At 39.2% G+C, this 27,042-nt stretch overlaps 2 protein-coding genes across 6 annotated transcripts; both read right to left on the bottom strand.

Annotated features, from left to right (window-relative positions):
- Window positions 1–685: 685 nt before the first annotated feature.
- On the bottom strand, window positions 686–11,016 carry thnsl2 (threonine synthase-like 2). 4 transcript variants are annotated; one of them, XM_042396245.1, is made up of 9 exons: window positions 10,966–11,016; window positions 8,150–8,381; window positions 7,409–7,603; window positions 4,951–5,103; window positions 4,592–4,831; window positions 2,368–2,516; window positions 2,047–2,172; window positions 1,782–1,936; window positions 686–1,248 (listed from the first exon to the last, which is right to left on the bottom strand). In XM_042396245.1, the coding sequence occupies exons 2-9, from the start codon at window positions 8,370–8,372 to the stop codon at window positions 1,023–1,025; spliced, it is 1,467 nt and encodes a 488-aa protein (XP_042252179.1). In that variant the 5' UTR covers window positions 8,373–8,381; window positions 10,966–11,016; the 3' UTR covers window positions 686–1,022. The 4 variants fall into 4 exon arrangements, with proteins under 4 accessions (XP_042252179.1, XP_042252180.1, XP_042252176.1 ...); XM_042396246.1 differs by lacking the exon at window positions 10,966–11,016 and adding an exon at window positions 10,760–10,940; XM_042396242.1 differs by lacking the exon at window positions 10,966–11,016 and adding an exon at window positions 10,519–10,745.
- A 4,310-nt stretch (window positions 11,017–15,326) lies between these two features.
- Window positions 15,327–24,092, bottom strand: tbc1d13 (TBC1 domain family, member 13). Of its 2 annotated transcripts, XM_042395852.1 has the most exons (13): window positions 23,678–24,092; window positions 21,870–21,943; window positions 21,743–21,783; window positions 20,332–20,393; window positions 19,503–19,602; window positions 18,408–18,490; window positions 18,040–18,199; window positions 17,493–17,703; window positions 17,120–17,283; window positions 16,317–16,477; window positions 16,161–16,218; window positions 15,974–16,080; window positions 15,327–15,822 (listed from the first exon to the last, which is right to left on the bottom strand). In XM_042395852.1, exons 1-12 carry the CDS (start codon window positions 23,698–23,700, stop codon window positions 16,015–16,017), a joined length of 1,203 nt encoding a protein of 400 aa, XP_042251786.1. In that variant the 5' UTR covers window positions 23,701–24,092; the 3' UTR covers window positions 15,327–15,822; window positions 15,974–16,014. The 2 variants fall into 2 exon arrangements, with proteins under 2 accessions (XP_042251786.1, XP_042251785.1); XM_042395851.1 differs by having other exon boundaries at window positions 15,327–16,080.
- Between the last annotated feature and the right edge of the window lie 2,950 nt (window positions 24,093–27,042).

The following is a 27,042-nucleotide window of genomic DNA, read 5'->3' as shown; positions in this document are numbered from 1 at the left end:
TTATGATACTTATGATAAATTATGATTCTGCCCTTTAATTACAGCCTGAGACTATAACCTCACCATATAAAATACTGAGGTAAAATAAATATATAAAGTATATTTTATAAAAATATATTGCCTAATTATATTTTGGGCAGAGCACCATTTAACTAACACCAAACCCATCACGTTTAAGCTCTACAAGCAAAAGAACAAAGGATAGTGTCCTCACCAAAACTGCAGATAATTGTAATCAATAATTAACATTAAGTCTCAATGTAGAAAAGGTGAAAAGGGTCGACTGTATTTAGTCATTGATCACCTGAGACGTGGCACACAAATAACAGAGGTTATCATACGGTCATTAAGTTGTAGCAGAGGCTTCAATGAGCACCAGAGGTCTCTGTACAATTTATAATGAACCAAAATGAACACCTTCATAATTTCAATTACCTTCAAAATTTCTAGAAATGGTACTTTGTATGCATGTGTTTTATGGATATGGTAGGAATGACAACTAACTTGAACTGAACTATGGCCATCAGCTGACTTATGATAAGCTAGAGAAATACTAACTTTTAAAAGTGTACTTGGTGTGTTCTGCTTCCCTTTAGTGTATTTCTGAAGGGTAAATGTAAAACAGTTATAGACACTTCATTTATAAAATAGTAGGCGCTATAGTAAGTTTGTGCTGAGACAATTACACTTTTTAAAAATTTGTCTTTTTATTGTTTTTGAGACAAATGGATTCACAGAAATGGCTTAATTTTATTCTTTAGCATACATTTTTTTGCATTTGTGTTAAAGTTGTGGAAGAAGATTGAACATTGTGAATAGTCAATTGGTTTGTGGTGAATGACATTAATGTAGAAATACAAAGTAAAGTTGTCTGACACTACAAACCAAAGTCCATCAAAGACAAACAGCCTTTCCCATCGACATCATTTACTAAAGCTAGATAAGGAAGTGCATAGATCAAGGACAATCTGCCAGAGTCACCTGACCATAACTCTATTTTCCAGTTTGATACAAACTTAAAATCAGTTGTAATAAGTCACTCCGTTTTTCCTGGCTGAGCTCACAGACTGGATTTTCTCTCTCAGTCTGTCCTCCCAGTCTTTGCACCAGTTCAGGCTCCGTTCCAGGTTCTGATAACGTGTTGCCAACTTAGCCAACACCCGCACTGCCTCTGGTAGGTGAAAGGTCAAACCGGCCCTCTGCACTGCTGCCTGAAACTTGGCTGGAGATGCTGTGGCAATATAACACCTGCAATAAGAGAGTTAGAAGTCCGATGAGACCTTTGCACAGCGGCAACGTAACGTGACTTAGCGGGCTTCCGAAAAGTTGGCCAATCAGAACTGCCTGTTAAAGACAGAGGCTGAACTGAAGGGCTGAATAAAGGGCCGGTATGAGATAAATAAGGAGTTTTTTGAACTGTAAATCATGCAAAACTACTCTAGTAGAGTCCCAGAATAAAAAATACAGAGCTGAAAATGAGCATAGGCCCTGTTTAAGAATATTATCATAAGTAAAAGAAATGATGTCCAAAACTACAATAATAAGACAAAGAAATAATAAGCCAGAATTACCCTTTAATTTTTCCAGAGTCTGAAGAAAGAAACAGACAGCTTTGTGCAATTTTGGGCATCAAACTCTGCTGTGTGCACTGGCTTTGTGTAAATAAGCAAAATAGCTTGGCTTTTGCTGCTAAAAGTGATAACCAGAGCAACTCTGGCTTTTTTGTGTTTTGCGATGCCTTGTGTATATGTAAATACATAGATGAATACAGTGTGTTTGACCTGTTAAGTCCAGGGCTGTGAGGACAGTTGTAGTGATGCCATACAGCCACAGCTGTGTGAGGACACAGCACATACTGGTTGTCCTCCCAGCATCTCCTCATGGTCTCCAGGATCCCTTCATCAGTCACTGTTCCAGTAGACAAAGACTGTGACAACTATAAGAACAACAGAGGGACAAGATCATTTAAGTATCTCTGTGTCTAAACAGACTAGAGAATAAGCAGGCCTGGATGTATAGGTGCAGTAAAACTTGAATGACCGGTACCAGTTTGCGGTGATATTCAGGCAGAGAGTGTCTATGTGAATTCTGAAACTCTTCCATCATGTTCTTCACTAAAGCACCATCTTTTCCCAGCAGCAGCCAGAACACCCGCTCCATGTTGTAAGGGTCCTGCAGGCCAAACATCAAGCAGTGTGACACACACACAAGAAATCTGAACTAAAACTTTGTCACATTGGTATAAAAATTCTTTGTCATCCACAGTCATTTCAAGCTATGTGTGGATGTCACGATCTTATAAAAGTGATCTTCAGGATGACATCTCTGACGGTCTCACTGACACGAGTAGCTGTGTAGCTACAGTACCTGGATGTCTATGGCAGGGGCCAGTGTTTGTTTGACATTAGCTGCCATGGAAAAGTCTCCAGAGGTGACGGTCCTATGCACTATGTCATTAGCATTCACCATGGCCACCAGCTTCAGGGGCAATCCCATCTGTGTTACAATGTAACCACCTGAGACACACACAGACAGAGGCAGAACAAAAGAAGAAGAAACAAAAGTTGAGTAGTCGATTTCTCCATTTAAATCATTTGCAGAGCCTGACTGATACATTGGCTGGGCAGATTTAAGCTCGTCACAGATATATCAATATGTAACAAGAATAAAATGTTATAAAAATGTACATATGATTTTTGGATTATTCGATTACGAATAACGTTGATATTGGTATTGGTCTCAAAAACCCTACTTTGGTAGTGCTCTAATACTAAATCCTTCTTCAGCTAAAAGTTAGTAGTTCCATTTCCTGTCAACTATTGAAGCTATTGAGCGGAGTTTCAGGAGCAGGACCAAACCTCAACCACGCCACTTCCGGCATTCCTATAAATACCACCTAACCCTCTCCTCTTCTTCCGCTCTCGTATTCTGCACTTCACGTACATGTGGTCTCAGTCTCAATTCTCAGAAATAAGATCCAGCTACCATCAGATATCAGACGTTTTGTCTCAGATTTCTTGACGGACAAAACCGCACTCCTCACCTAATCACATGATTACATTATAAAAAACTCGGACAAACGTCGGAATTTCGATTCAAAAGTCAACTCACCATGGATCACGAACTGCAGATCAACACGTCCGATTTGGATGAAGATTCGTTTGAAACCAGCTCTCCTCCAGCCATGACACAGCAGTCAGACCAAAGCTGAGCGTCCCAACGGAGCCGCGGCACTCAGCGGTGCACATACCGGTCTTGTGGGCACCTCCACTCATGCTCCCCTAATGTGACTCTCCGCTTCCCAGCAGATCCCAAAAACCATGGACGCAACAGTTATAGCCTCTTACTAATACAACTAATCTAATGTCACTTCGGTAATGCCTACCGTCGCTTGCACAGAGTTGCAAATTACTAATTAATCCAATGTAACTTCATTAAATTCTATCGTTATGTGCTCCGGATTGCAAGTTAATAATGCAACTAATAAAACATCATTTCAATAATGTCTGTCTTCACACGCACCGGGTCACAAGTTACTAATCCAACTATAACGTCACTCTAATAACATTCATAATTACTGGCACCAGCAAGCCAGTTACTCATTTACGTCACCTCAGTGAGGTCTATCGTTATGTGCATCAGGTTGCAAGTTGCTAATACAACTAATCTAAAGTTGCTTCGGTAATGTCTGCCGTTACAAGCACCGGGTTGTAAGTTACTTATACAACTAATCTAACATCACTTCAGTATCATCTGCCGTTACATGCACTGTGTTGCAAGTTAGTAATAGAACTAATCTAACGTCACTTTTGTAACTTCCATCATTATGCGCACCTGGTTGCCAATTACTAATAAAACTAATCTAAAGTCACTTCAGTAACGTCTGCTGTTACAAGCACCGGGTTGTAAGTTTATCAACACCAACACCAGCAGCCTACATCATCCGGGACCCTGCAGTCCACTTCCAGTAACCGCAGCAGCCCACTCAAGTCAAGGCATCCATTGTTGCCTGGGTGCTGCGGTGGATTCCCCATAAGCTTCCCCAAAAGGCAGTCAGCAACCAGAAGAACTATGCACATCAGTTGTTTTCCTTAATAAATCATCCAAACGCACTTTGTTGATGGTGTGGTCCTTGCTAGTGAAACTAGATTTTTTGAACATTGGCTTTAGTAACTTATGTAACTTGTGTGAGGGGCGTTTGTCCTTATTTGATAGAATAAATGATCAATTGCAAAAAGGATTGCTACATTAATCAACGCTGGTGATAAAAATGATAGAAATATTATAATAAAAAAATAAATAAAAATGAGAACTTGAGTTTTTTTTTCTGAAGGTCACAGATAAAGAAATGCTGCCTAATGCAGGGATTTATTGTACTTAAAGGAATACGCCACCCAAAATCTTTCTTTTGAGCACCAAAGTGGCTCTGTGAAAAGTTTGTACCTTGTTCTTTTAGAGGATGTGGTCAGCTTGCATTCAACTGAGTCATGGCAAAAAGAAGTACCAAAACATCCACAGAGACCGCTCAAAAGATAGATTTTTGGGGAAGTAATCCTTTAATCCAATCCCTTGCCAGCAGCATTCAGCCTACCTGCGATGTTGCCTGCCCCTCCAGTGGGCACCACCACCTCCAGCTCAGGCAGGGCTGTGTCAGCCTCGACCTGCTCCATACCACTGAGCTGCAAGTAAGCATAGATGAAGTGGGCGAGCTGGATCATGACTCTAGACCAGTTGACTGAGTTGAGGCTCATGAGGCAGTGAGACTGAACCAGCTCCTGGTCGGCAAACAGACGGCGCAGAGGCTGGTCGATGTCATCTGAACAGCCGTCCGCTGTGGACACAGGTCAGTAGAAACACATCATATTTGATGGTGAATCATTGTTTCAAGAGAAAAATGGTGGCTTTTTGGTTAAAGAACAGCAACTAGTCCTTTAGCTTCTTAAAGTTTACCTGCAAACACATGGACATTATCCTCCAGGCAGGTGATCATTTGTTTCTCTTGGACTGGGGTGATGCGTCCTTGGGGGTAAACTACCACCACATCCAACCCAGAGAGACCTTTTGCGCTCTGGATGGCTGAGCCGCCAGTGTCTCCTGATGTACCTGGAGAGGAAAGCCATGAGTGGACTGATTCAGATTCAGAACATTTATCCGTGTATAGTCTTGTGGCTTAAAGGAAGGTCTGGTGCTTCAGGACATTTGATCACCAAACTCAGGGGAGTGTGAATGGGCTAATCACAGTGATAAGGTGTGTACAGGTTCCTTGTCTTCAGACTATTACATATAAATCTCCTCTGGCTGAAATAGTACTTTGTCATGTTTGTTTTCACATCCCTTCTTCCTACCACTACCCTATTAGTCCATAGTTGATTCTATACATTATTTCATCTTTATATACAGTATATATTTCTATATGCACTTTTGTTATGGTTTGTGCTGCCTGGTAGGGTGTTAAACTGTATTTCAGTGTACTGATACTGACAATAAAGTTAATCTAATCTTCTATTGTTTTTAACCTATGGTGCGTATACCATTTGTCATTTCTTTTTATGAGTCTAATACAGAGATGATGTGCATACTCATGAAACTATTTTGTGCTTAAGGGCAGGGTCTGTCTCACAGCAGCAGCTAAATCATTCAAAGTTAAACTGACTCCCACCTTGTGACACGAATCATGAACGGCAGCAAGCTGAAAATTCAGATTGTTGACTGAACAAATAAATGCTGGTTTATTTTTGTGCTCAACAATCCTAAGTACCACACAGTTCTATTATGTGGTTTACAGCATCTGCTCTTTGTGACTTTTAAAGGGGACATATTATGCTTTCTGTGATTTTCTGTTATTTATATACTGTTATGATGTTGAATGTTAAACATGGTCAGTGGTCCAAAACAGGAAGTGAATGTGAGTATGTAAAAATGTCCCCTGCAAGTCAAAAGCCAGGGCTTCACCCTGCCCTGAACGCTTCTTTTGGAATGTTACCTCTACTTCCTCCTCATGATGACATCAGACTGTTCACGCATGCCCACCAATGGCCATCAATTTGTGGCCTTTGGCTTGAACATGTACAGTTCACATGCATTTGAGAAGTTTCCATTTCCAATAAAGAACGAGGAAAAGAAGTTAAATCCTGCAGCTATTGTTTGTTCACTTAGGCTCCGGAGCTGGTCCAATCAGAACAGAGTGGGCTCTTTGGAAGGGGGGCCTTAAAGAGACAGGAGCTAAAACAGCCTGTTTCAGACAGAGGCTGAATGAAGGGGCCGCATAAAGGGCCAATATAAGATAAATAAGGAGTTATTTGAACTTTAAATCATGCAAAGATATTCCAGTAGAGCCCCAGAATAAAAATACAGACCTAGACATGTGCAGAATATGTCCCCTTTAATATACAGTACAGTTTGCAGTTAAATACACTTTCAAGTTACTTTAAATTGTATTCAGCATTGTGACATGATAGTCTTGATGGTGTGAACCTGCACTCACTCTTGAGTACTGTTTTGGTAAACGTGTCAAAATTTCAGAGTGTTCACAGAAGCACTCTAAAAACACTCTTAACTCCTGATGTGTCCCTGTTTTTTTGGCCATACAGTGAATCTTTGTTTATACACTGCCTGACCTACACTGTTAAAGATTTTTCCGTCAAAAAACGGTAAAGAACTGACAGCAGGGTTGCCATTAATTTACTGTAAAATTAATGGTGTCTTGCTGTTGCTGAAATTAACAGTTTGTTTTTACAGTTTTTATAAATACAGCATAAAACTGTTATTTTTCTACTTTTACGGTAAAATACTTCCAAAAGGATTGCAGTTTATTACGGTTAATTTGCATTTTTTTCACAAAAGGTAAAATTACAGATTTTTACTGTAAACTGCAAAATGCACAACATACTACTCAACACACTATATTGTCTAACTGACTACTGGCAGTGCATCTAAAAAGACAATTTACATCCCAGTACCACAGTGGCTTGTGTGTGTGTGTGTGTGTGTGTGTGTGTGTGTGTGTGTGTGTGTGTGTGTGTGTGTGTGTGTGTGTGTGTGTGTGTGTATGTGTGTTTTCAGCAGTTTTCCTACCCAGCAGCACATGATGAGGTAAATGATTCTCTGCAGGTAACAGTGAGGATGTTTGAACTTATGTCTTTTATCTGTGTTGTTACACTGGCTGTGAGGCCTGAACTTACACCCCCTATCATAAACATCAGAGCTGAATACACCAAAGAGAGCTGAGGTAACACCTCTGAATGAACAAACACTGACAAGTAATTTGTAGGAATTGTTATGTGTTTATTCTGCTGTACCACTCACTGTAAATTGATTTGTAAATTTTATACTCAACCAGATGCAAAAAGGTTGCAAAAAACCTTTTCCTTAGTTTTATCACATTGCTTTATGGGTGTTGTTTTCTTACCTACAAGAACAGTAGCCCTGCGCTTCTCCTTCTGCAGGAAGTAGTCGAGGAAGTGCACAGTGCAGGTCATAGCCAGGTCCTTAAAGGCCAAGGTGTCTCCATGGAAGAGCTCCAGGATTGACAGACCATCCTTCAACCGGGCGATGCTGACCACCTCAGGCACTGAGAATCCAGACAGGGCTGTACCCACCAGGGCTGGGACAGGGACATGAGAGAGAAGAGATCACCTTCTTGGTGTATTGGAATAGTTTTTCATTTCTCTGCTTAATGTTCTCCTTTAATATTAAAGGATCATACCTGTGTATAATGCCTCTTTAATCAGTTTAATCATTCATACTTTCAATTTTTGAAGACCAGTTTTGAATGCATATAGTTCTTTCCAGGCAGCATTTATTTCCATGTAATGGAAACCAACGGCTGCTTGAAATGGTAGAAAAAATACATTGATACTTCTAAAATACAGCAAGTGTAGTTTACAAAATTGCTAGCTGTGATGCAAACAAATATGTGTAGCCCATATGTGATGTGTAGTTAATGAGCTAAAACATGCTAAACCACTGGTATGGCCCCTAAAGGTTTAAATTCAGTAGAGAGCAAGTGTAAATCATGGCTATTTGAGGTCACATGATGCATCTTACACCAAAAAAATGCAATAACAAAGCCAGACATATGATATCTCTTTATAAATCATTAATCATATCATATAAATTTACAATGATAGGGAATATTTCCCCGGCTCACCCTCCAGGTCCTCTCTGGGGATCAGATGAGAGGGGATGAACAGCGAGGCGACCTCAACCACCACTTTGGTGTATGGAAGCCCCCTCCAGCCCCTCAGAGTCTCAGTGCTCAGCGCAGGGACGCTCTCCGGCATGAACATCCCCCCATCCGGAGCGTAACCTGAAAACAGCACATCCCTGAAGTTCCATCCATAGACCCCACCCCGAGTACTACAGTACTTCATCGCACAAACCTGTGAACACAAGAGTCACAGACAAAAGAGTCACACACAGACATGCTACATTTAATGATGACACATCCAACTAGTAACATGCTATTAGCTGTCCTCAATTTGACAAATCGCTCCTAGAATATGTACAAATTGGACAACAGTTTCATGTGGGTTTCTGCAGCATTCACCAAGTTAAATTAAGACTTTTTAAGAGCACATACAGTAGAATGAAATTTAATACCTGTTTTAGGATTGTAGTAGAATTAACCTTGGAGACAAAACACAAGAACGAGGTCTTTATTCGAATCAAGAGACGTTAAAGACCTGAGTTAATCTGCGCAGAGCAACTGAACTAGACAAACAAATCCAGTAATACTTGTACACATCACCGATTTTTATTCAATCACCTCATTGGTTCTTAACAAAGCTCACAACAACACCCTAGATTTTAATAGGCTAGCAATCAAAAAAAACCAACAGTGTCTGAAATCTGCTCATGTGTCTCTGTGTCTCGTCTAACTAAATATTGAGAGAGACAGAATGTCCTGTACTTTCCACTAAACACACAAGAAAAATAACGCACAAATCATTATACCCTGTGGAATATGAAAAACACTCCCCGCACAATCATACTTCCAATGCCCACAGCAATGCTTTATCATACACATAATTAAAACAATATTGCATATATGTATTTAGCTTTCACATTTGCTATATGACCCCTTAACACATCATTTTAAAATCATTACATCACGCATGAATTTTCCACCACAGGATCATACTGGATTAAGTATGAAAGTATGATGGAAAACCAGCAGGGATGATCTGGTACTTCTCAGCAGTATATAACAACATTTCCTAATCATATCATGGGTTAAATTAATGGCAGCGAAAAGATGGATGTAAGTAGTTCTGTCATTTTCCACACAGCTATGTACAACTGATCGATCACTGCAGAGAAAGCACGTGTCAGACTGTGACAGAAACATAGTGACGCAGAGCTCCCTCATTCAGCTGTCAGAAAGCTGAGCAGCATTTACTTTCAAGCATGTAGTAACATTTACTAGGTCTCTACTATAACAGTTATGCTGTATTGTTTTGTACTGTGTATACTGTATCTAATCAGATGATAGTGACAGTAACAGGAAATGAACAGCCAACATTGTTAAAATGTCACTTTACTATCACACCTGCACAGTCAGCACACTGCATTTACTACTCTCTGTCTATTATACTACCTGATGCATGCACAATACTCACCACTCTGTAGCAGAAGAGACTCAAACAGAACTCTTTTCCCTTCAAACTCTTTCAACAGACACATGTATAGATATGACTTGGCCCCTTCACTACAAGGCATAGATCTACTGACAAGCTGTTGACCATCCCAAGGACGAAAAAAGTTGAACTTGGACATTGGAACAAGTTGCCTAAGGAGCTACTTACTCACTAGAAAGTAGCCTAACTGGCTCACCCTAGATATTGTATCCATAATTTCCTTATTTTCTCCCACATCAGTTTTTGTTTTCAATTAATTATCATGTCATTGGACAACAGTTTCATGTGGGTTTCTGCAGCCTTCACCAAGTTAAATTAAGACTTTTTAAGAGCACATACAGTAGAATGAAATTTAATAGCTGTTTTAGGATTGTAGTAGAATTAACCTTGGAGACAAAACACAAGAACGAGGTCTTTATTCGAATCAAGAGAAGTTAAAGACCTGAGTTCTGACACTGGTAGTTTACCCACACAAGCAGATTTACTACATTGTAGTTTATTTATTAACTACGTAAAGACCAACAAAATAGAAACATATGAAATAAAACCCATGTTATCCACCAGAATTTCATTCCTGGCAGGGTGGAGAGGGCTTTGAATTAGCATTTACACCTTCATGCTAGGAATAAAACAGTAATGCTTTAGTCTGTAACTTCTTACGATGTTGTTAGAGGGGAAGTAGAGACACAGTTCTGAGTATTATTTTAGTGTAGGTAGTTATGTTGACTTTATAAGCAGTTGAATTTCAAAGGAATTTTGAAACCTTTAGAATAAAACTTGCAGACGTGAATGGACTTTCTCTTGGTAGGTGGGGAGTTAGGAGAACTTTTAACTCATGATATTAACTAGTATTTCTAAAATCTTAGTTATAGCCCTGCACCTGCAACACTATGGTTCTCCTTATTCCACCAATGTGTTTGTTAACATTATCAGTCGTTCTTCTGTGCCACCAATTTCTTATTAAATCACTGACACACAATGTCCTCCAATTAAATCCACCCAGTGTTGGAGAAGGATAACGGTCCAGCCAGTGCATCTTGTTCTGTTCAGCACTTTCGACAAGAAATAATATAACTTAACTGAGGTCTGACAGTTGAGCCGAAGCTGCCCCATTGACATACCCGTATAGCTAGCTGCAGCCACTGCAATATGTGCTAGTTTGTTTGTATGGATTTTAATGTGCTCACACACAATTTAGAATATATTCAGCCTCTTCTATGAATTGTTACATCAGCGAAAGGGCGGAATGAGCTTATATACGTGGTCATACATATGTACACAGACCGCCATAACGTTTTTTATCGAGTGTCTATATGAAGCTGCTTACCTCAGACGCTCACTGTCACGCTGCACTGTCACGTCTTCCCATTGGCTCAATGTGCTGTGGGCGGGACTTGAGTTGCGTTCATCACAACAAAGTAAAACATCGTTTCATGCAGTGGTGGAAAGTAACTAAGTACATTTAGCCAAGTACTATACTTGAGTATCATTTTGAGGTACTCGTACTTTACTTGAGTATTTCCATTTGATGCTACTTTATACTTCCACTCATTTACATTTCAGAGGTAAATATTGTACTTTCTACTCCACTACATTTATTTAACAGCTTTAGTTACTTTTAAGATGAAGATTAATTAAAAAGGGATCCACTATATTCAAGTGCCACATTAAGCCATGTCAGTACCTCAGCACGGACAACAACAGGGTCTAGTAACTAGTGACAAAATGCTGCAGCAACTATTTATGTTATTAGTGACAGCTGTGGTTTTCCTGTAATGGTAAGTCAAAATATCTGCTGTGAAAAATGTCTATATTTAATCAGGTAACAGATTCTTCTCTCACCCCCTCCTCATGTGGGAAATATTTTGACTTGCCATACAAGTGCAACTAATAACATGAATTACAAATAGCTCCATCACATTCAAATATCCTATTAAGCCATGCCACTACGTCTGGTAAACCTGAATGGAATGCAGCCATTATTAATGTTATTAATTACACCTGTTCCTGTCTGCGATGGTAAGACAAAATGCTGTGAAAAATGTCTGTATTGCTGAGTGGTCACAAAATAGTCTAATAGGTCTAATAGACAGTGCATTTAGGTTTCCCAGTAAGTCACCCCAGTTAGCTAGCATGCACAATAGCAGGACCTGGCACTAGCACACCTAAATTGAATGCAGCCAGTATGACTGTTGTTACTTACACTTGTTTAACAAGTCAAAACATCCAGCAGAGAGACAGTTCAATTACTGGAGTTCTCTAACTAAGTGGACCATATGTGGAAATCAGATTAAACTCATGTCTTGTCTGCAATGAGGACATAATGTCTGTATCATAATATCCAAAGTATGCACCGTGCAACACTGCAGTCACATTTATACACACTTTAATTCAGATAATCTTAGAATGTTATATTTCATGAGGCATTTGTACAAATATCAATTAAAACAACAAAGATATTTCTGTTTGGGTTATTGCTGGTTTGCAGTAATTATTAGCTTATTCACACCACTTAACAACAAAAGACGTTTGATTTATACCATCATTCATTTTAATGCACATCTGCAAACATGTAAAAACATATATACAAGTTTTAACACTGGAGACATTACAAAAATGTGCTTACAAAAATTGGAACCATGCAAATAACTGACATAAGACATAAAGAGTATAATGAACATCATCCCTCCCCCCATCACACACACACACACACACACACATACACACACACACACACACACAACCATCAGGATATAAATAAATACACATTATAATGTGTGGGTGCCATCGATTAGTAACAGTCCCTCAAAAAATATTCATCCCAAACTTCTGCACATGATAAAAACACTTTCAAATGCAAAACGTCTTTTTGTTTTGGTCTTAGAATACTTGCTCTATCACGCTCTCTCAAACTGAACAGAATACTGTGGACATTTGTGGTGGATATAGATGTCTAAACATAATATCTTATTCATTGTAATAAGGGCTATTTAGCTGCTTATTTTTATAATCATATTCAAGTGAGGTGCTGTCACTCCTGGATTGAATATTTACATGACTGAAACATTAATTACTGATCCATCATTTAACTCAATTTTCATCTAAGCATCTTGAATGACATATAGTTAGTGTTATATAACAAGGATTGGTGTACAAGATTGAATTTTCATATTTATTTAAATTAATAAAAGCGGTCATTACAATAAAGCAGCTGTTTCCCGGATGTTGTTAAATGCTTTGGGATTTACTGATTTTAGCAACAATAAACTATTTAAAAACTTACTCAAAAGGCAATAGAGAATGACAGCAATCCTGATTTGTTGTTATGAGATGTTGAGCAATTTTTTACTTGACAATTTTAAAGAATATCCTTTTCAGGTACGATAACAGAGCACTTCTGACATAACCCCCCCCCCACAAATAAATGTGTTCTTTGAGCAGCTTGTTAACACATTTTTAAAAGCACTGTATTACATACTGTATGTTAAAAGTAAACAGAGCTTCCACACACACAACCCTCAAAATTATTAAAGACTACATTTCAATAGTGTGTTTTGACTATGATGCTCAAGTAAAATTTGATCTTAAAAGGTTAGATAGCAGAAAAAAAAAACAGACAGGGGAAATCCCATCCCACTTCTAAGGAGTGTTTATGAAAATGATATAAATTATATATTACAGAAATACTTCAGTTACCCTGAAATGGTGTCTGTTACCATTTCAGGCATGTAGGTGATGAGATGAGACAGAATGAATAACCTCTTCAGCAAGAATTCCTGCTTGTCCTCCTGTTTATATTAATATGAGATCTCTTCATTAAATATCTACATAGAATACCATTATATTGGTATGCATTCAATGATTCAATAAGTGTTTTTAGCTTTTTAACAGGTTTCTGAGATTACTTCATTTCAGTTTCCCCACCAATTAACCTTGTCAACACTTAACAAGCTTGTGACTGGATATTACGGCAGTGCTAGATTTAACTTTGCAGATACACATTTACATTCAAATTATAAACTACACTTAATCAAGCCATGTCTGCCACACACTGAAGATAACAGAAGAGAAAATAACAAAGAGATGGGAATCAACACTTTATGTCAAGTTGTGCTGGTAATTCACACTGAAAATTATCAGGCTTAACCAAAGGTTAGTCTGCACAATTAGCTCTGGGTTAGCTTAGCTATCATCTCCATGTTAGCAAGTGTTTTACTTCATCTAAAGCAAATGAGAACAGGCCTGTTTCCAATGTCAAAAAGGATGAGTCTAGAACAACGACACTGTGTTGTTCAGTCATGCTACTTTAACTTGCTCGTCACTCAATTTTACACTTTTGCTGTGTAAGCTCACAGAGAGGATGACGAGTGAGGAGAGGGAGAGGCTAATGTTAATGCTAATCAAGTTATGAAGCTTTTTCAACACTGAATGTTACCACTTACTTCCTTTTCATTTCTACTCCAGTAACTGCTACTTGGTAAATAGAGTAAGAAATAATGCAGTTGGCCGTTAGGATAGCTAAACCCAAGAGCCTCAAATTAAGACTTAGTATTTTACTGTGCATTTTACTGAGGCAAGCACACTAGAATATCCAACATCATGCTAGCTGTTTGTAGCTGACATTATGCTAATTAGCTGTTTGTAGCTAGCATTAACAGCAAATGAGTATTAATTATGAACACTGATGAGGCTGCTGTGTCAGGGTTGTGCAGTTATCTGAACATAATTTAAACCCTCTAGCCAATAAGATTCTGCAATTCACAACCAAATTTTATCACATACACATCTAATTGATAACACATATTTCGACACTTACAGTATGTCATTAACGTACCGATGTGAGTTGCGTTGACAAAACGCAAGAATACAGTTGGTGAGTTTGAGGTGTTAAGTATTTAATAACGCACAACACGCTGTACAGTTATCAGAAAATAACTTTCAATGTGGCAGCTAAGGGTTTAGCCTCTATTTGGTGTGTTGTAAGTTGATAGTAGCACAGGGTGAAGAGCATTACTTGGCTTAGGCCAGTTCCATTTTACTCAGTACCTCCTTTTAAATGGAAATTCTAAATGTTACTTTGCTCCTCCAACAAATAAAAGAAGCAAAAGTTAATCTAAGGTTGTTGACCACAATATGTCCATAGCACAGAGCATCAAAACTGTTGGCATTGAATGTCTGATCTGAATTGTAATCTGTTTAAGTTATTCTCTGGTCAGATAGTTTACAATTCAAATCAACATTCTGTCAATTTTAGACTATTTCCTTTAGGCAAAGTTGTTTGTCAGCTGCTTGTGTCTAAACATCATCTTACATGCTTTGTAGGAAAACCAGTTTTTATTAAATAATCTTAAGTATCAAAAAAATGCATAATTTGATATCGGTAACAAAACTCATTCAAACTGCCTTCCAACTATGAGTATTGGCCATGGCATGAATTATTGTCAGTAAACTGCTATAGAGATACATGTAAACCCAGGTTAGAGAAAAAGCTCAGCAAATAATATTCAGTGTGAAAAGCACAACAGCTTCCTCTGACATTTTTGCCCTTCTTTCATTAGTATTTTGTTTGGTCAAAGTACTATTATTTCACAAGGACATTAATCTAAATTAATCATGGGACAAAAGGCACAATACTCAAGAAATAATGCTTTTAAGATGGTTACTGATATAATATTCAATAGGCCCTTCATATTTATCTTATCCAGACAGAAAATTGACCCATGAATACTGTCTCCTGTTTCACATCATTATTAAACAGATAAGGCATACATGTTCCATACATTAAAAAACGTTCAACTTCTAAAAATTAAAATAAAAAAACCCTTAAAAGAACAAACATGCACTATTGCTCAACCCAACTGAACATTTTCTGAATCTGACTACATACGTGGTCGCTGAGGGATATTTGTTAAATTCTTGGCTCCATATTTGAACATTTCCGGTATGTTTTCATGGCAAACTAAGATCGGTAGTGTAGGATTAATGTGGCTCCCTCTCCCTTAGATGTTTATCATTATTATCTGAGCACAATGAGTCTCCATGGGAGAGATGGCAGTGAGGGGAGGACGACCACGTACCAAGGTAGCCTTTTCCCATAAAGCATTGAGAAGCAAGTGGCATCTCCTCCTCACTTGGAGGAAGCAATAGTTTCGGCATGTCCTCCAGGTTTCCAGACCAGTCCCCACTGACCAAACATCAGACATCGAGTTAAAAAGCAGTATGTTGGGTTTTCCCCCAACACAACTGTTCAAGCTCTTCATTGATCAAGTCCTTCCACCATACATGTTTGACATGACAATGTTTTTTTTTTTTTAAATGTTTGAGCTCCCACCTACCACATCTGAGCAGAGGGGGCAGGAGGAAAAGAGCGAACAGGTTAGGAGTTATCCTGCAGCTCTTTGGCCTTGGTCAAGATGGTGTGGACATCTGAGATGGGGTAATCCTGAAAGGAACGACAGGAAGAAAAATCAACTGTATGTTAAAATACTTGTGGTCTTCATGTTTCACTGTAAAGGTCCTTACCTGCAGTAATCTCATATTGACTGTGAAGTCTCCTGCCAGTAGGTTATCTCGGATAAGTCTGTGAACAGAGGAAGTCAACAGAAAGCATGATTGACATGATGAGACAGAAGTATCTGTATTGCAGGAACCAAAAGGAGCTCAATCTGAACAGCTCACATGAGCATGGCACAGCAGACCAGGATGAGGAAATGGAAGCGGTCCTGGTCAGAAAACAGGGTGTCCCAGATGCGGATGACGTCTGGCAGGAGGAACTCCTGAGACAACAACAGGGTCAGCCAGCGGAATGTGAAATACTGGGGTTTGATGTTCTGCTCTTCCTGTGTGCAAAGGACAAAAAAAGGACATAGCAATATTAATGCCAAAACACACATGGGGACTTCAAATATAGATTTTTTTCTTGGTCTAAAGACAATAAAGGTTACTGTTCTCTAGTGGCCAGAACATTTTACCGTGATATGGAGAACTGTAGTAAAGTAAATGACCTTGACCTTGGAATAGTTTGTGTGACAAAATGGGCTCAAAGGTCTACCAACTACCTTTTTCTGAGCTTTCAACTGCATCTCATGGTCTTTATCAGCAAATGGAATATATGATACTGCAGGCATTTACTTTTCTGATCACTTGATATCCCGTGACTGAAAATACCACACTTAGGTCATCTGACCCAGTTCCATTCACTGATGAAGACCATTAAATGCTTGACAGTTTCATAAGCTACTAAACGGATCTTTGAGTCGACACCAAAGTGGCATCAAAGTGATTTGCAGTAACTGATAAGCTGATAGTAAGACAAATGTAAAGAGTAAAACAAACTGAGTGGGGAGTCAGGGCCTGAGCTCTCCTGGGAGCAACAAGACCTCAGCAAAAAATAAATGGCGAGTATGCTTCAGCAGCTCCAAACCTCCATATTGGTCTGAAAGAAAGAGAAGGATGAGCCAGACATGGGCGTGGACATTTACCAGCTTGAGATAGAGCTCCAGGTCTTTGTCTTTGAGCATGGAGTAGACACTCTCCATCTTGTAGGTGATGCCGCACTGGGAGTCATCCAGGCTCTTGATGAAGTTGTCTCTATTCTCAGACATCAGGTTGGTGAAACAGAAGAATGTATCTGCTTCAGCGTGCTCTGCACAGTAGGGCAGCACAAACAGCAAAATGTTTAAGACGTCTTCAAATGTTCATATTGTTCTTTTGGTTGCTGTTATTAATACAGATTCAAACTTCGGATTACTGATTTCACAGCTTCAGTGTTTGTGTTTTTATATTTGACTACTTAAAGGTTGTAAAATGTAAATGTGGGGGTACAAGTTATTACCCTCAGCTGTGTGGACCTACCTTTCCACTGGCTGTTAGGGTCCGTGGCAAACGTGTAGTAAATCGGCCCAACAATCTCGTTCATGCCCTGTACGTAGGCGATCCCGGGGTTGAGTTTGGCGTAGATGAAGAGGATACGCTCCACCACCTCCCAGTGTGCTTCACTCCCATTGGGCAGCACCTCATATTCATTAGATGGATACAGGTTCAAAGCCTTTCCAGGGGAGCTGACCTGGGAAAACAGATTCAGTTTAGCAGAAAGTGGTTCCATTGTTCTGCGAAACATTAGAAAATGCTGATGATATGCAGCAGCACATACTTTTGACCGGTACTGTTTTTGTTTGCGATGTGATGTCCATTTCATTGCTGTTTTACTAACTTAGTCTGCTGAGAGGGCTTCATCTATTTGTATTCCTCTGCCCTTATAGCCTGCTAGTTGCTCAGTAGCCACCACCAGACATCAATATTATACATCACACATCATGCATTTAAAGTTTTAGTCCTTTGGAGCATTTAATGCTCCCAAACCGTACTGACACTACACACACACACAATGATAGTCACTTACATTGGTGACTCCACTGCGGTTGCGATTTACAGTTTGTGCTTTCAGGGTGGTTTGTTCCACTCGCCGACGCAGCGTCTCATAATCATTCTGGGGGTCCAAGATAAGTTGGCAAGGGTATTCCGTAGGACGCTGGAAGAACGCCATGTCTGGATACAGCCGCCTGGAAAAACACAAAAACACTCCTGTTATATTTACTTCATGTGTCACTTGCATTACATAAGCTTTTGGCTTAAAAAGGAACTAAAATGAATCCTTTTAAAAGAATGGAAGAATTGTATTTCTTACATATTCACACACACACACTGACAGGTTGCGCTCCATTTTATAATCACAAATGATCAAAAACAAGCTAAAAAGAAGAGTCATACCTTACATCCTTGTCAATCTGTAGTAGTATTTCATTATCTTTGAAGTAGGTGTTCCACCTGCTGTCTGGGTTCGGATTTAGAGGCTGAAAGAAATCAAACAACAGACTACTGCTCCATCATAGAAGACTTGTTGAGAAAAGAACCAGATGAAGACAAAGAAATCTTCTCTAGAGAGTCAACTCATCAATTACTTATTGTAGCTTTATCTTTTTTTTTTTTCTTGACTAGCTGGCATCATAGTGGTAAGGATGACATGATTTTCAAAAGGGTAAGACACAGGCTACATAACCACAACTGTCTCTCTCTCCCTTCGTTTCCTGTCGTCTCTCTACTGTCACTGTGATAAAAGGCAAAACCTGCCCAAGAGAATAATTTAAAGACGAAAAAAAACCACAAATGTGAACCTCATGGTGGAGCTACAAGAAAATTAAAGAATCACCAAAGTCATTAGGTTTCATCCTCTAGTGACCGCGAATGTCTGTACAAAATTTCATCCTAATCCATCCAGTAGTATCTCAGTATCTGAGTCTGGACCAGAGAGGCAGACCAAAAAGCAGACTGACGTTGCCATCCTTAGATCCATGCCTCCAGCTAAAAAGGTGCTTATGCAACTGAGGAAGAGTAAATGACTTGAGGTATGAATAGTGATTAACCTGTTTGTGAAGCAGTTACACAGACATCCACACACAAGTTAAACGTTTGCCTATTTGGGACTTTAAACAGTCAACCCCGCCAAGTCATACAAATGCACGTTTAGACTATTACACCTGGCTGGTCTCACATCCTCCTCCTCCTCCTCCTCCTCCTCCTCCTCTGTGATGATGGTGTTGAATGTTCGACCGTAGTTCAATCACACGTGCTACAGGACTAATCACCAGAAAACTGACTTCTACACGCTGCCTCTTTCACACATATATATAACAATCATTCTCCTGCTTCTTGCTCTTTGCTTAAACAGAACGACAGCAGCCGATAGGACCGTCACCGAGGTACGCTCTACTTCTCACAGCATGTAGCTTTATTGAATCAGGCCTGGCTGCGGTTAATTACTGATGTGGAAAGAGAACAACAGAACAAAAGGAGACTTGGACTCACGTGGTCCTCCATAGTCACGTCTTCTCTGGAGAGGCCCAGGTTGGCTTTGGCGATACCGGGCTGGATGATCATTTCTTTCAAGAACTGGGAGTACACCTCCCTGTGACAGACACAGATAAAATTGAAGAAGAAGAAATTTATGAGGTTAAAAACTTAAAATATACCTTTTGGCATATACTGGATTAAAAATCACTGATCTGTAACATTAACAGTAGTAGTGCCGAGGCTATTAGTTGACAGAAAATGAAAGCATTTTGCTAATCCTGTAATTATTTCAAGCAAATATACAAAACAGTCTCTGGGATTTCAGGGAAATTGCAACAGGCATTTTTCACTATTTTCTGACACTTTATAGACTGAATTAATCAATTAATCAAAAAGAATAATTAACAGATTCATCAATACTGAAATAATCATTAGCTGTGTCCCTAATCAGCAGCAAAAAAACCCATTTATTAACATATTGCCTGTCACAGTCGCCTTTGTGTGGTGCAAACAGAAGTGAGTCCTCCTCTGTCAGGTCTGATATAAACAAGTCATGTAGAGGAAACAATGACAGTGGTGGTTTCTTCCCAGCCGGCGTCACCATGAGAGAACTCCACAATAAACAGCATGGGGCTTGGTGACTCACACCTGAAGTAGGTGGGTTTTTTTTTTTGCTTTTTTTAGTCAGCTAACAACATTAGCTAATGTCATCTGCTATGCTGATTGATAGCAGCTGATGTTGTGGTTCCCTCTGACATACCAAAAAAAAAGATTCTCCGAATAATAATAAAGCAGTGCGGTTTAAGTCTTCAAAGCTACAACGGCTTTAAGGTGTTCTACTTACCTCTGCTTTTTGAGGAAAGAGTCCCATAATGTCTGATCCAGAGGTAGGTAATTAAGAAGGATCTGAAAAGAGTTGAGAACGCAGATCAGAACATTTTACAAAGCCATACAGTCAGATGTACAACACTAGAGACTTTTCAATAATTAGATCTATACCACTTCATAGTCTTATGGACATTTTGATGTCAGATTTTATTTACAAACCTAGTTTCTATTATCTACAGGTTTTTGATGAACATCTTCTATCCTGCCATCATTACCAGCTCATGCAATCTGGTGTCAAGATGTTATTTTTACCTTTAAGAAACTCTCAAAGAAAGAAGTATTCTGTGAAAAGTTTGTGTAGTTTGCTCCTGATGAGGAGTCGGATAAGTGTTAATGAAACGTGTGAATATTATGTTCGAGGTAGCTGTGGCTCAGTTTGATCCCCAACACCTCGTAGGCACATCTTGAAGTGTGCTTGTGCAAAGACACTGAGGCCTCGAGCCGGGGCAGCTGTTTGCATGGTAGATCCACCATGAGTGTGTGTGTGTGTGTGTGTGTGTGTGTGCTATATAAATGCAGTCCTTTGCTATTTTATAAATTATGCTGAAAGAATTTGTTGTTTGTGTGATCGCTCGTCTTCATGTGTGAGCTCATCAGATGTGATTTCAGCACATATGCAAGAACCAATCATAGGAACAGATTCAGGTGTGTTAAGGTGATTTAAGAAAACTTTTCATATTGGCGAATTTTTTGCCATTTAGAATTTTCTCTTAGGTACAAACTAAATTCCCCAAGTGCTCCTATCGAACAAGCCAGTTACAGAGGAAAGACAGTTGTGTTACTCAGAATTATTAAGGATTGTTTTTATTTTATTGCCATCTCTGTTTTGGAACTACAAGCACAGAAAATTCTCACACTCTAACAGCTGTCTCAGGTTCTTTATGCAGGTCAGGTGGACATCTTCTATTACAGCACCAGACAGTGTAAAATCCTCTGTAATGGAATGCGTTCTGTCGTGACACGACGTTGACAACCGTAGTAATGTTTTCACTTTTTTTTTTTTTTTTTCCCCCCAGGTCCCATGACACCACTGCTGCTGACACTGCTACATGTTTTGGTCTGCTGATTTCTTGACAGCAGGACTTGTAGCTCTACAGCGTGTGAAGTTTTTAACCTTGGCTGACATATTTGTGAATGATACTCGCCCCACAAATTAAGCAGAGAGGTGTTGATTATGTACAGGTCGCATTAATCAGGCTGAAACGAGCCATTTATGACGAGTTTGCTGAATCTGACTCGGAACAACGTTACGAGCAGACCTCACAGAAGAAGTAAAAGATGTGAAAAGTACAAAATTGTTCTTGCATGATGCCCGACGTGTCACACATAAAAGGTCAGTGAAACAACACAGAGGCAGGGCGACTTACTTTCCAGCAAAGTGCTCGTATGCCTCCTTCAAACGGGACTCCTGAGTAGAGTAAAGGAAAGGACTGTCAATAAAATATCACACCACACTGATGTTACCGGTGCTAAAAACAGAGGTGTGATAATCACCATTGAAGCACAGCTCCCTCAGTGTCTTCAAGTTTATGTTCTCTTCACTCAGGGCTACTTTGAATTCCTGTATTCTGAAAAAAAAAGAATAAAGACCAAGTTAGAACCAATTTTCCTACTGAATTACTGCTCGGTGACTGTGACGTCAACTCATTATTGCTAACACATGGTCTAAGAGAAGAGGTGTTTTTATCTGGCATAAAGTCTTAAATCTTAAATTGGAGAATTTTAAAGGAATATTCAGATGTTTTTGGAACATGTAATGTGTGTATAATTACTCTAATCCTACTTAGAATAATTCTGTTAAACATTTGAGAAGCTTTTTATAGATAAAATAACCAGATGGGTATGTCCGTTTTTTTGGCTGATCCAGACAGGCAACTAAATATCCCATTATTGATTTGCAATATTGCCCACAGTGACCAAACACAACCAGAGGAAACCTGAGGAAACTTTCCTCAGTAAAAAAATGGTTTGGAAACATCTATGTGTACTGGCTGACTAATCTGAGTCATATAAGCACAATATCTTCATATTTCTGGACTCTTTAACTTCCACATGTCCTCACTCTCAGTGTTACCTCTAACTTAACATGCCCTCCACTCAGCGCTGTTAGATAATGTGTGCAGCAGGGGATTTAACCATTTATATTCCTATCTAAAAGGTCAATGCATTCCTGTGATCTTCTGCTACAACTATTTTCAACACTGACTGAGGAGGATCATCAACACCTCTTTGACACACAAAACCTGAATATGATAAGTTTCATAAATATTGCATTTGTTGCAGCACTGTGGTATTGGGTTCCATTTAGATACAGATGTAGCATCTACATCTAGTATTTAAATGTACATTTAAAGTACCATAAGCTCTTCTTTGGGTGCCATTTAATTAACAAAGTAGTCTGTTAAAAGTATTCTTTGTAATATTTATTGTTTATATCCTGTATTATTAAACTAATACATATTTTTACCACCACATCATCCTATTACACAGTTATGAAGTGCATCTGCTAAGAACCTGCAGCCTGATTACAGTCATTTTCCAGTTAATGTAACCACCTCATTCTGAACCAGAAGAAAAAGCATTTGTATGAGTGTCAAACCTGAGTTGCGATGGAAAGTTTCATGCGATAGTAAAGCTTACATTTGAGGAAAAACAGTGACACTTTGTAAATAAGATGAGATATGCAAAAGACGTACGATCAAGGAGTGTGAGTTGTTCTTACATGTACCAGCTAGCGGGTTAAAATAACAAATTATAGCGGAGGAAAGGGTAATTACATGGGGGGAAAATGATCAAACAATGCTTATAAACTGAGCACGAACCGTTCTTCCACGGAAACCTGGTCTGACTAACCTGTCATTCGCTAATTTGACTGTTTATTTGGAAATTATTTACATTTGTTTTCTCCTTTGCACTGTCAGAAGCACACAGTCAGCAAACACAGCTCGCTAGATGAGAGCTCATTGTTGAGGAAGTGTGATGTGTCAGCTGATGTGCTAACAGGGAGCTAGCGTTGCTACTTAAAACGATGAAGTTGCTGTATACAGTCAGCTTGCAAAGCGCTTTTTGACCTCAAATGATACGTTTTTAACCTAGCAAACACATATTAGCATGCAAGAGGTGCCAACTCTTGCATGAAACCTAAACTTAGCTTATGCTTGGTTAGCTGAGCTGTTGTTGCTGCTAGCTTAACACTGAAGTTAAAGCCAGTTGTGCGGTTAAGATGCTAGCTGCTACAAAACGTTTCTGATGTCCGTGCGTCCCGCATCTGACACAGGAATACATGTTTTCATGTGTCTCACCTGTTTCTGTACGCGGTAGACATGTCTGGGCAAGCGGTGGTGTATTCCTGTAACTGTTTCCAAAGGATTGAATTATTGGCCAGAGGGAAGTCCTGCTGTCACTTCCGTCTTCACAGCAACACTGTAGGCAGACACCACGCCGACCTGCGTGTCAGTGACGGGCTCAATGTGTCCACCCTAAACCTACCAAAACACCCTGCTCCATTCACTGCACTGCCATTCACAAACATTCATTTCAGGTCCCCCTTGCTCAATAAGTCTCTGAACACACATTTATATTTATTAAACTTGTCAATACGGGTAGAATTTTTAAAAAAAATGTACGGTTGTAGATAGACTTATCTACTGCATGGACCGTTATTGTCCATAAAATTGTCAATTTAGATAGTCAGTCACAGCGACCAGGGCCGAGCAGCATCAGTGAATCCTGCTGGTCTATAGAAAGTGACATACCTCCTGACAGCCACTAGAGGGCAGAAAGACAGCATGTATGATCAATTAATTCATGTATGAAGATTAATAAAGAAGAAATACATGCGTGAGATCATATGCACCACTTTACATCTGAAGATAATCTATCTGTTGGTGAAAGTGCGTGTGGCAGTGCACATGGCACGGATTAAGCTGGTGATCCAGTTAAGGGCAATGGGGCCCCCACCCCAACCCTATGCTAGAATATTATCTGGCCCACTGTTTTCTGATTCATTTAGAAATTTTATCAAACATTACTTAATTTAGGAATATACACCATGTGACCAAAATAAACTAAAATAAAGTCTTAAAATTAGATTTCAACACAGGGATAATGCATCACCTGTCCAAACTTTTTGGGCATTTGTGGCTGAAGGGCCCTAGACCGGCCTCTCACATAATCCAACCTTTGCTGTGCACAAAGACACACGTTGAGACGCGGCAATGATAACATCAGACAAAGGAGATTGATGCAGTTGTGCATTAAGATCTATGATCTAAGCTGTTGTGCAACTACTCAAGTCAAAACTCTTTAAGTGAATTTGAGATGGTGGTATGGACTAAACAGCAAGGCACAGGATGCAGGTTTTTGTAGTTTCAAGGGGGGGAATTTAGCCAAAAAATGCAAAAAAACACAGCAATCATGATTAATAACTAAATTTGGCCCTAAAAGAGGTGAAGAAAACAGAACTAAACTCAAAACTGAACTGTATAACTGACCTTAAAGAGACAAAACTGACCTAACATCTTCTTCTCTGAGGTTTTATGACAGTTGGCATCCATGACATTGCATTACTGGCTCCTTCTGGATCAGTCTTCCTCGGTGTCCTTTACTTTTACAGCTGGTTAATTAGTCCAGGCGCAATCATTTCTTATCTGTCTTCTGAATATTTTTTGCATGATACTAAAACATGCTCCACAGGACCTAAACTCTGGATATTGGATTTTGGAAATCAAATTGTGTTGGTTATTTAATTATGAAAGTTGTAACTGAATGTAAACCTAAATGAGAGGAAGCAGGATCAAAGTGAGTGTGAGTGGAAAACACATAGTAATATAAACATTTTAGACTGCAATACACTTATAAACAGTGTATTTGCTCTGTAGGAAAATGTTTTTGGTTTCCTCAAATCCTGCTGAGAGGTTGTTCATCATAGACACACAAACTCACCATACAAAACATGCAAATTGAGCAGCATTTGCTGTCATGGTACTGCCATAAAAAACTGGAATCTTCATATTTTACTTCATATAATGTGACTGAAGTGTTGGAACTACAAGATGAATATTATACTGTACATGTGATATCAAACAGTGTGGGAGACTGTGTTTGTATCTGGAGAGCTAATAAGCTCTGTAACTGAACAGATGGTGCATATCCATCCTTAGTTCTTTCTCCTAAGTTTTCCTCCACAGTCCAGAGACATGCAAGTCAGGTAAACATGGCTGGATTAACCAGCTGCTGGGTTTATTTAACCCTTCACTCCTCCTACACTCTGTGCCATGTGTTGACCCCTTCAAGATCATTTTGCTACTAGTACTCAAATATCAAATTTGTACTTGGGGTGGAGTTAGGGGTAAGTTTAATAACAATCCCCCCCCCATTAGATTTCATGTACAAATAGATATTTTAACATGATGTTGGTGCAAGAGCAAAGAGCAAGAGATTCATCCTCTACGGACCATGAATATTGATGGCAAATTTTTTGGAAATTTGAACAGTAGTTCTTGAGACATTAAGTGTGGTCAGTCAGACCAAAAAACAAACAAACAAACAAACAAACAAACATATAACTACCACATCGAAATCCTTTAAGTGACATCTACTCCTTCTCCCTCATTAAAAATTCCATAATCTATAAATAAATATATTTCATTTCAGAAGTTTAACTGCTGGATACAAGATGTGTACTTCACTGTAAAGTCCATTCTCAGTGTTTGTGCACCAGAGGCTTCAAGTTTCCACATCACACTTGTGTAAGTTGAATATCGGACCAGGATTGGCTCCGAACTAGTTGTGATGTCACAAATCATGCTCGTAGCCCCACCCCTAAAAATCAGATTTTCAGTGAGGTCAGAGAAACTTTCCTCTTTCAGCAGATGAATGTGAAAACAGCCTTCTAGTGTCAAACTCTGCACACACATCACTCTGCACAGTGAAACTCAAACATCCAACTGTAGGAACAAGAACAAAATATATTTTTGAGTTGACGAGGCTTTAACTGAGCAGTAAAACAACTCAAAATACATGATGTTTAATTGTCTAAATGTTCTTTTCTGGGCCATTTCTACCTCAAGGTTGCTCAGTTGAATCATGCAGAAGAATTTCTATATAACTCCATCTTTCCTGTAAAACACTTGACATAAACTGGCTTCTGTGCCTTTCAATACCATGTTCCTTTGCTGTCACGATTCCGTTTTTTTGTCATTAATTCATCATTGCAGGTATAAATAATGACTTGGCCTCTTATCTAAACAGCTCTTGTGTAACTGATGATCTGGTTCATTATGTTGCCACAGAGCAGACTTTACCCCCCTCGACAGCTGCAGTGCTGCTGCATACCATGCTGCCTGAAAACACATAGTGATGAATACACTTACACTATGTGTGATATGACTGTCTGATGTTTCTCTTATTGCAGTACAGTGAGTGAGAGGTCTACTATGTGTGCCTACACAGTAGTTATAAATATGCCCCTCTACCAAAGCCACCAAAGTCGAAGTCAAATTTAAATTCTCCTCACATTTAGTACATGAAAATATAAACCGTAGTGACACTGCAGCTGTTGTGTATAGGCCTATTTTTACATTTTTCAAAAGATAATAAAACTGTTATTTGATATAGAAAACAGCGTCTAGCTTGGAGTCTCTGGTTGGATGTTTCCCATGGCAGC

This window comes from Thunnus maccoyii, chromosome 19, assembly GCF_910596095.1.
Source record: "Thunnus maccoyii chromosome 19, fThuMac1.1, whole genome shotgun sequence".
NCBI classification, from domain to species: Eukaryota; Metazoa; Chordata; class Actinopteri; order Scombriformes; family Scombridae; genus Thunnus; species Thunnus maccoyii.
Note: the sequence above shows the minus strand (reverse complement) of the source record. Positions and strands in the feature narration are given on the sequence as shown.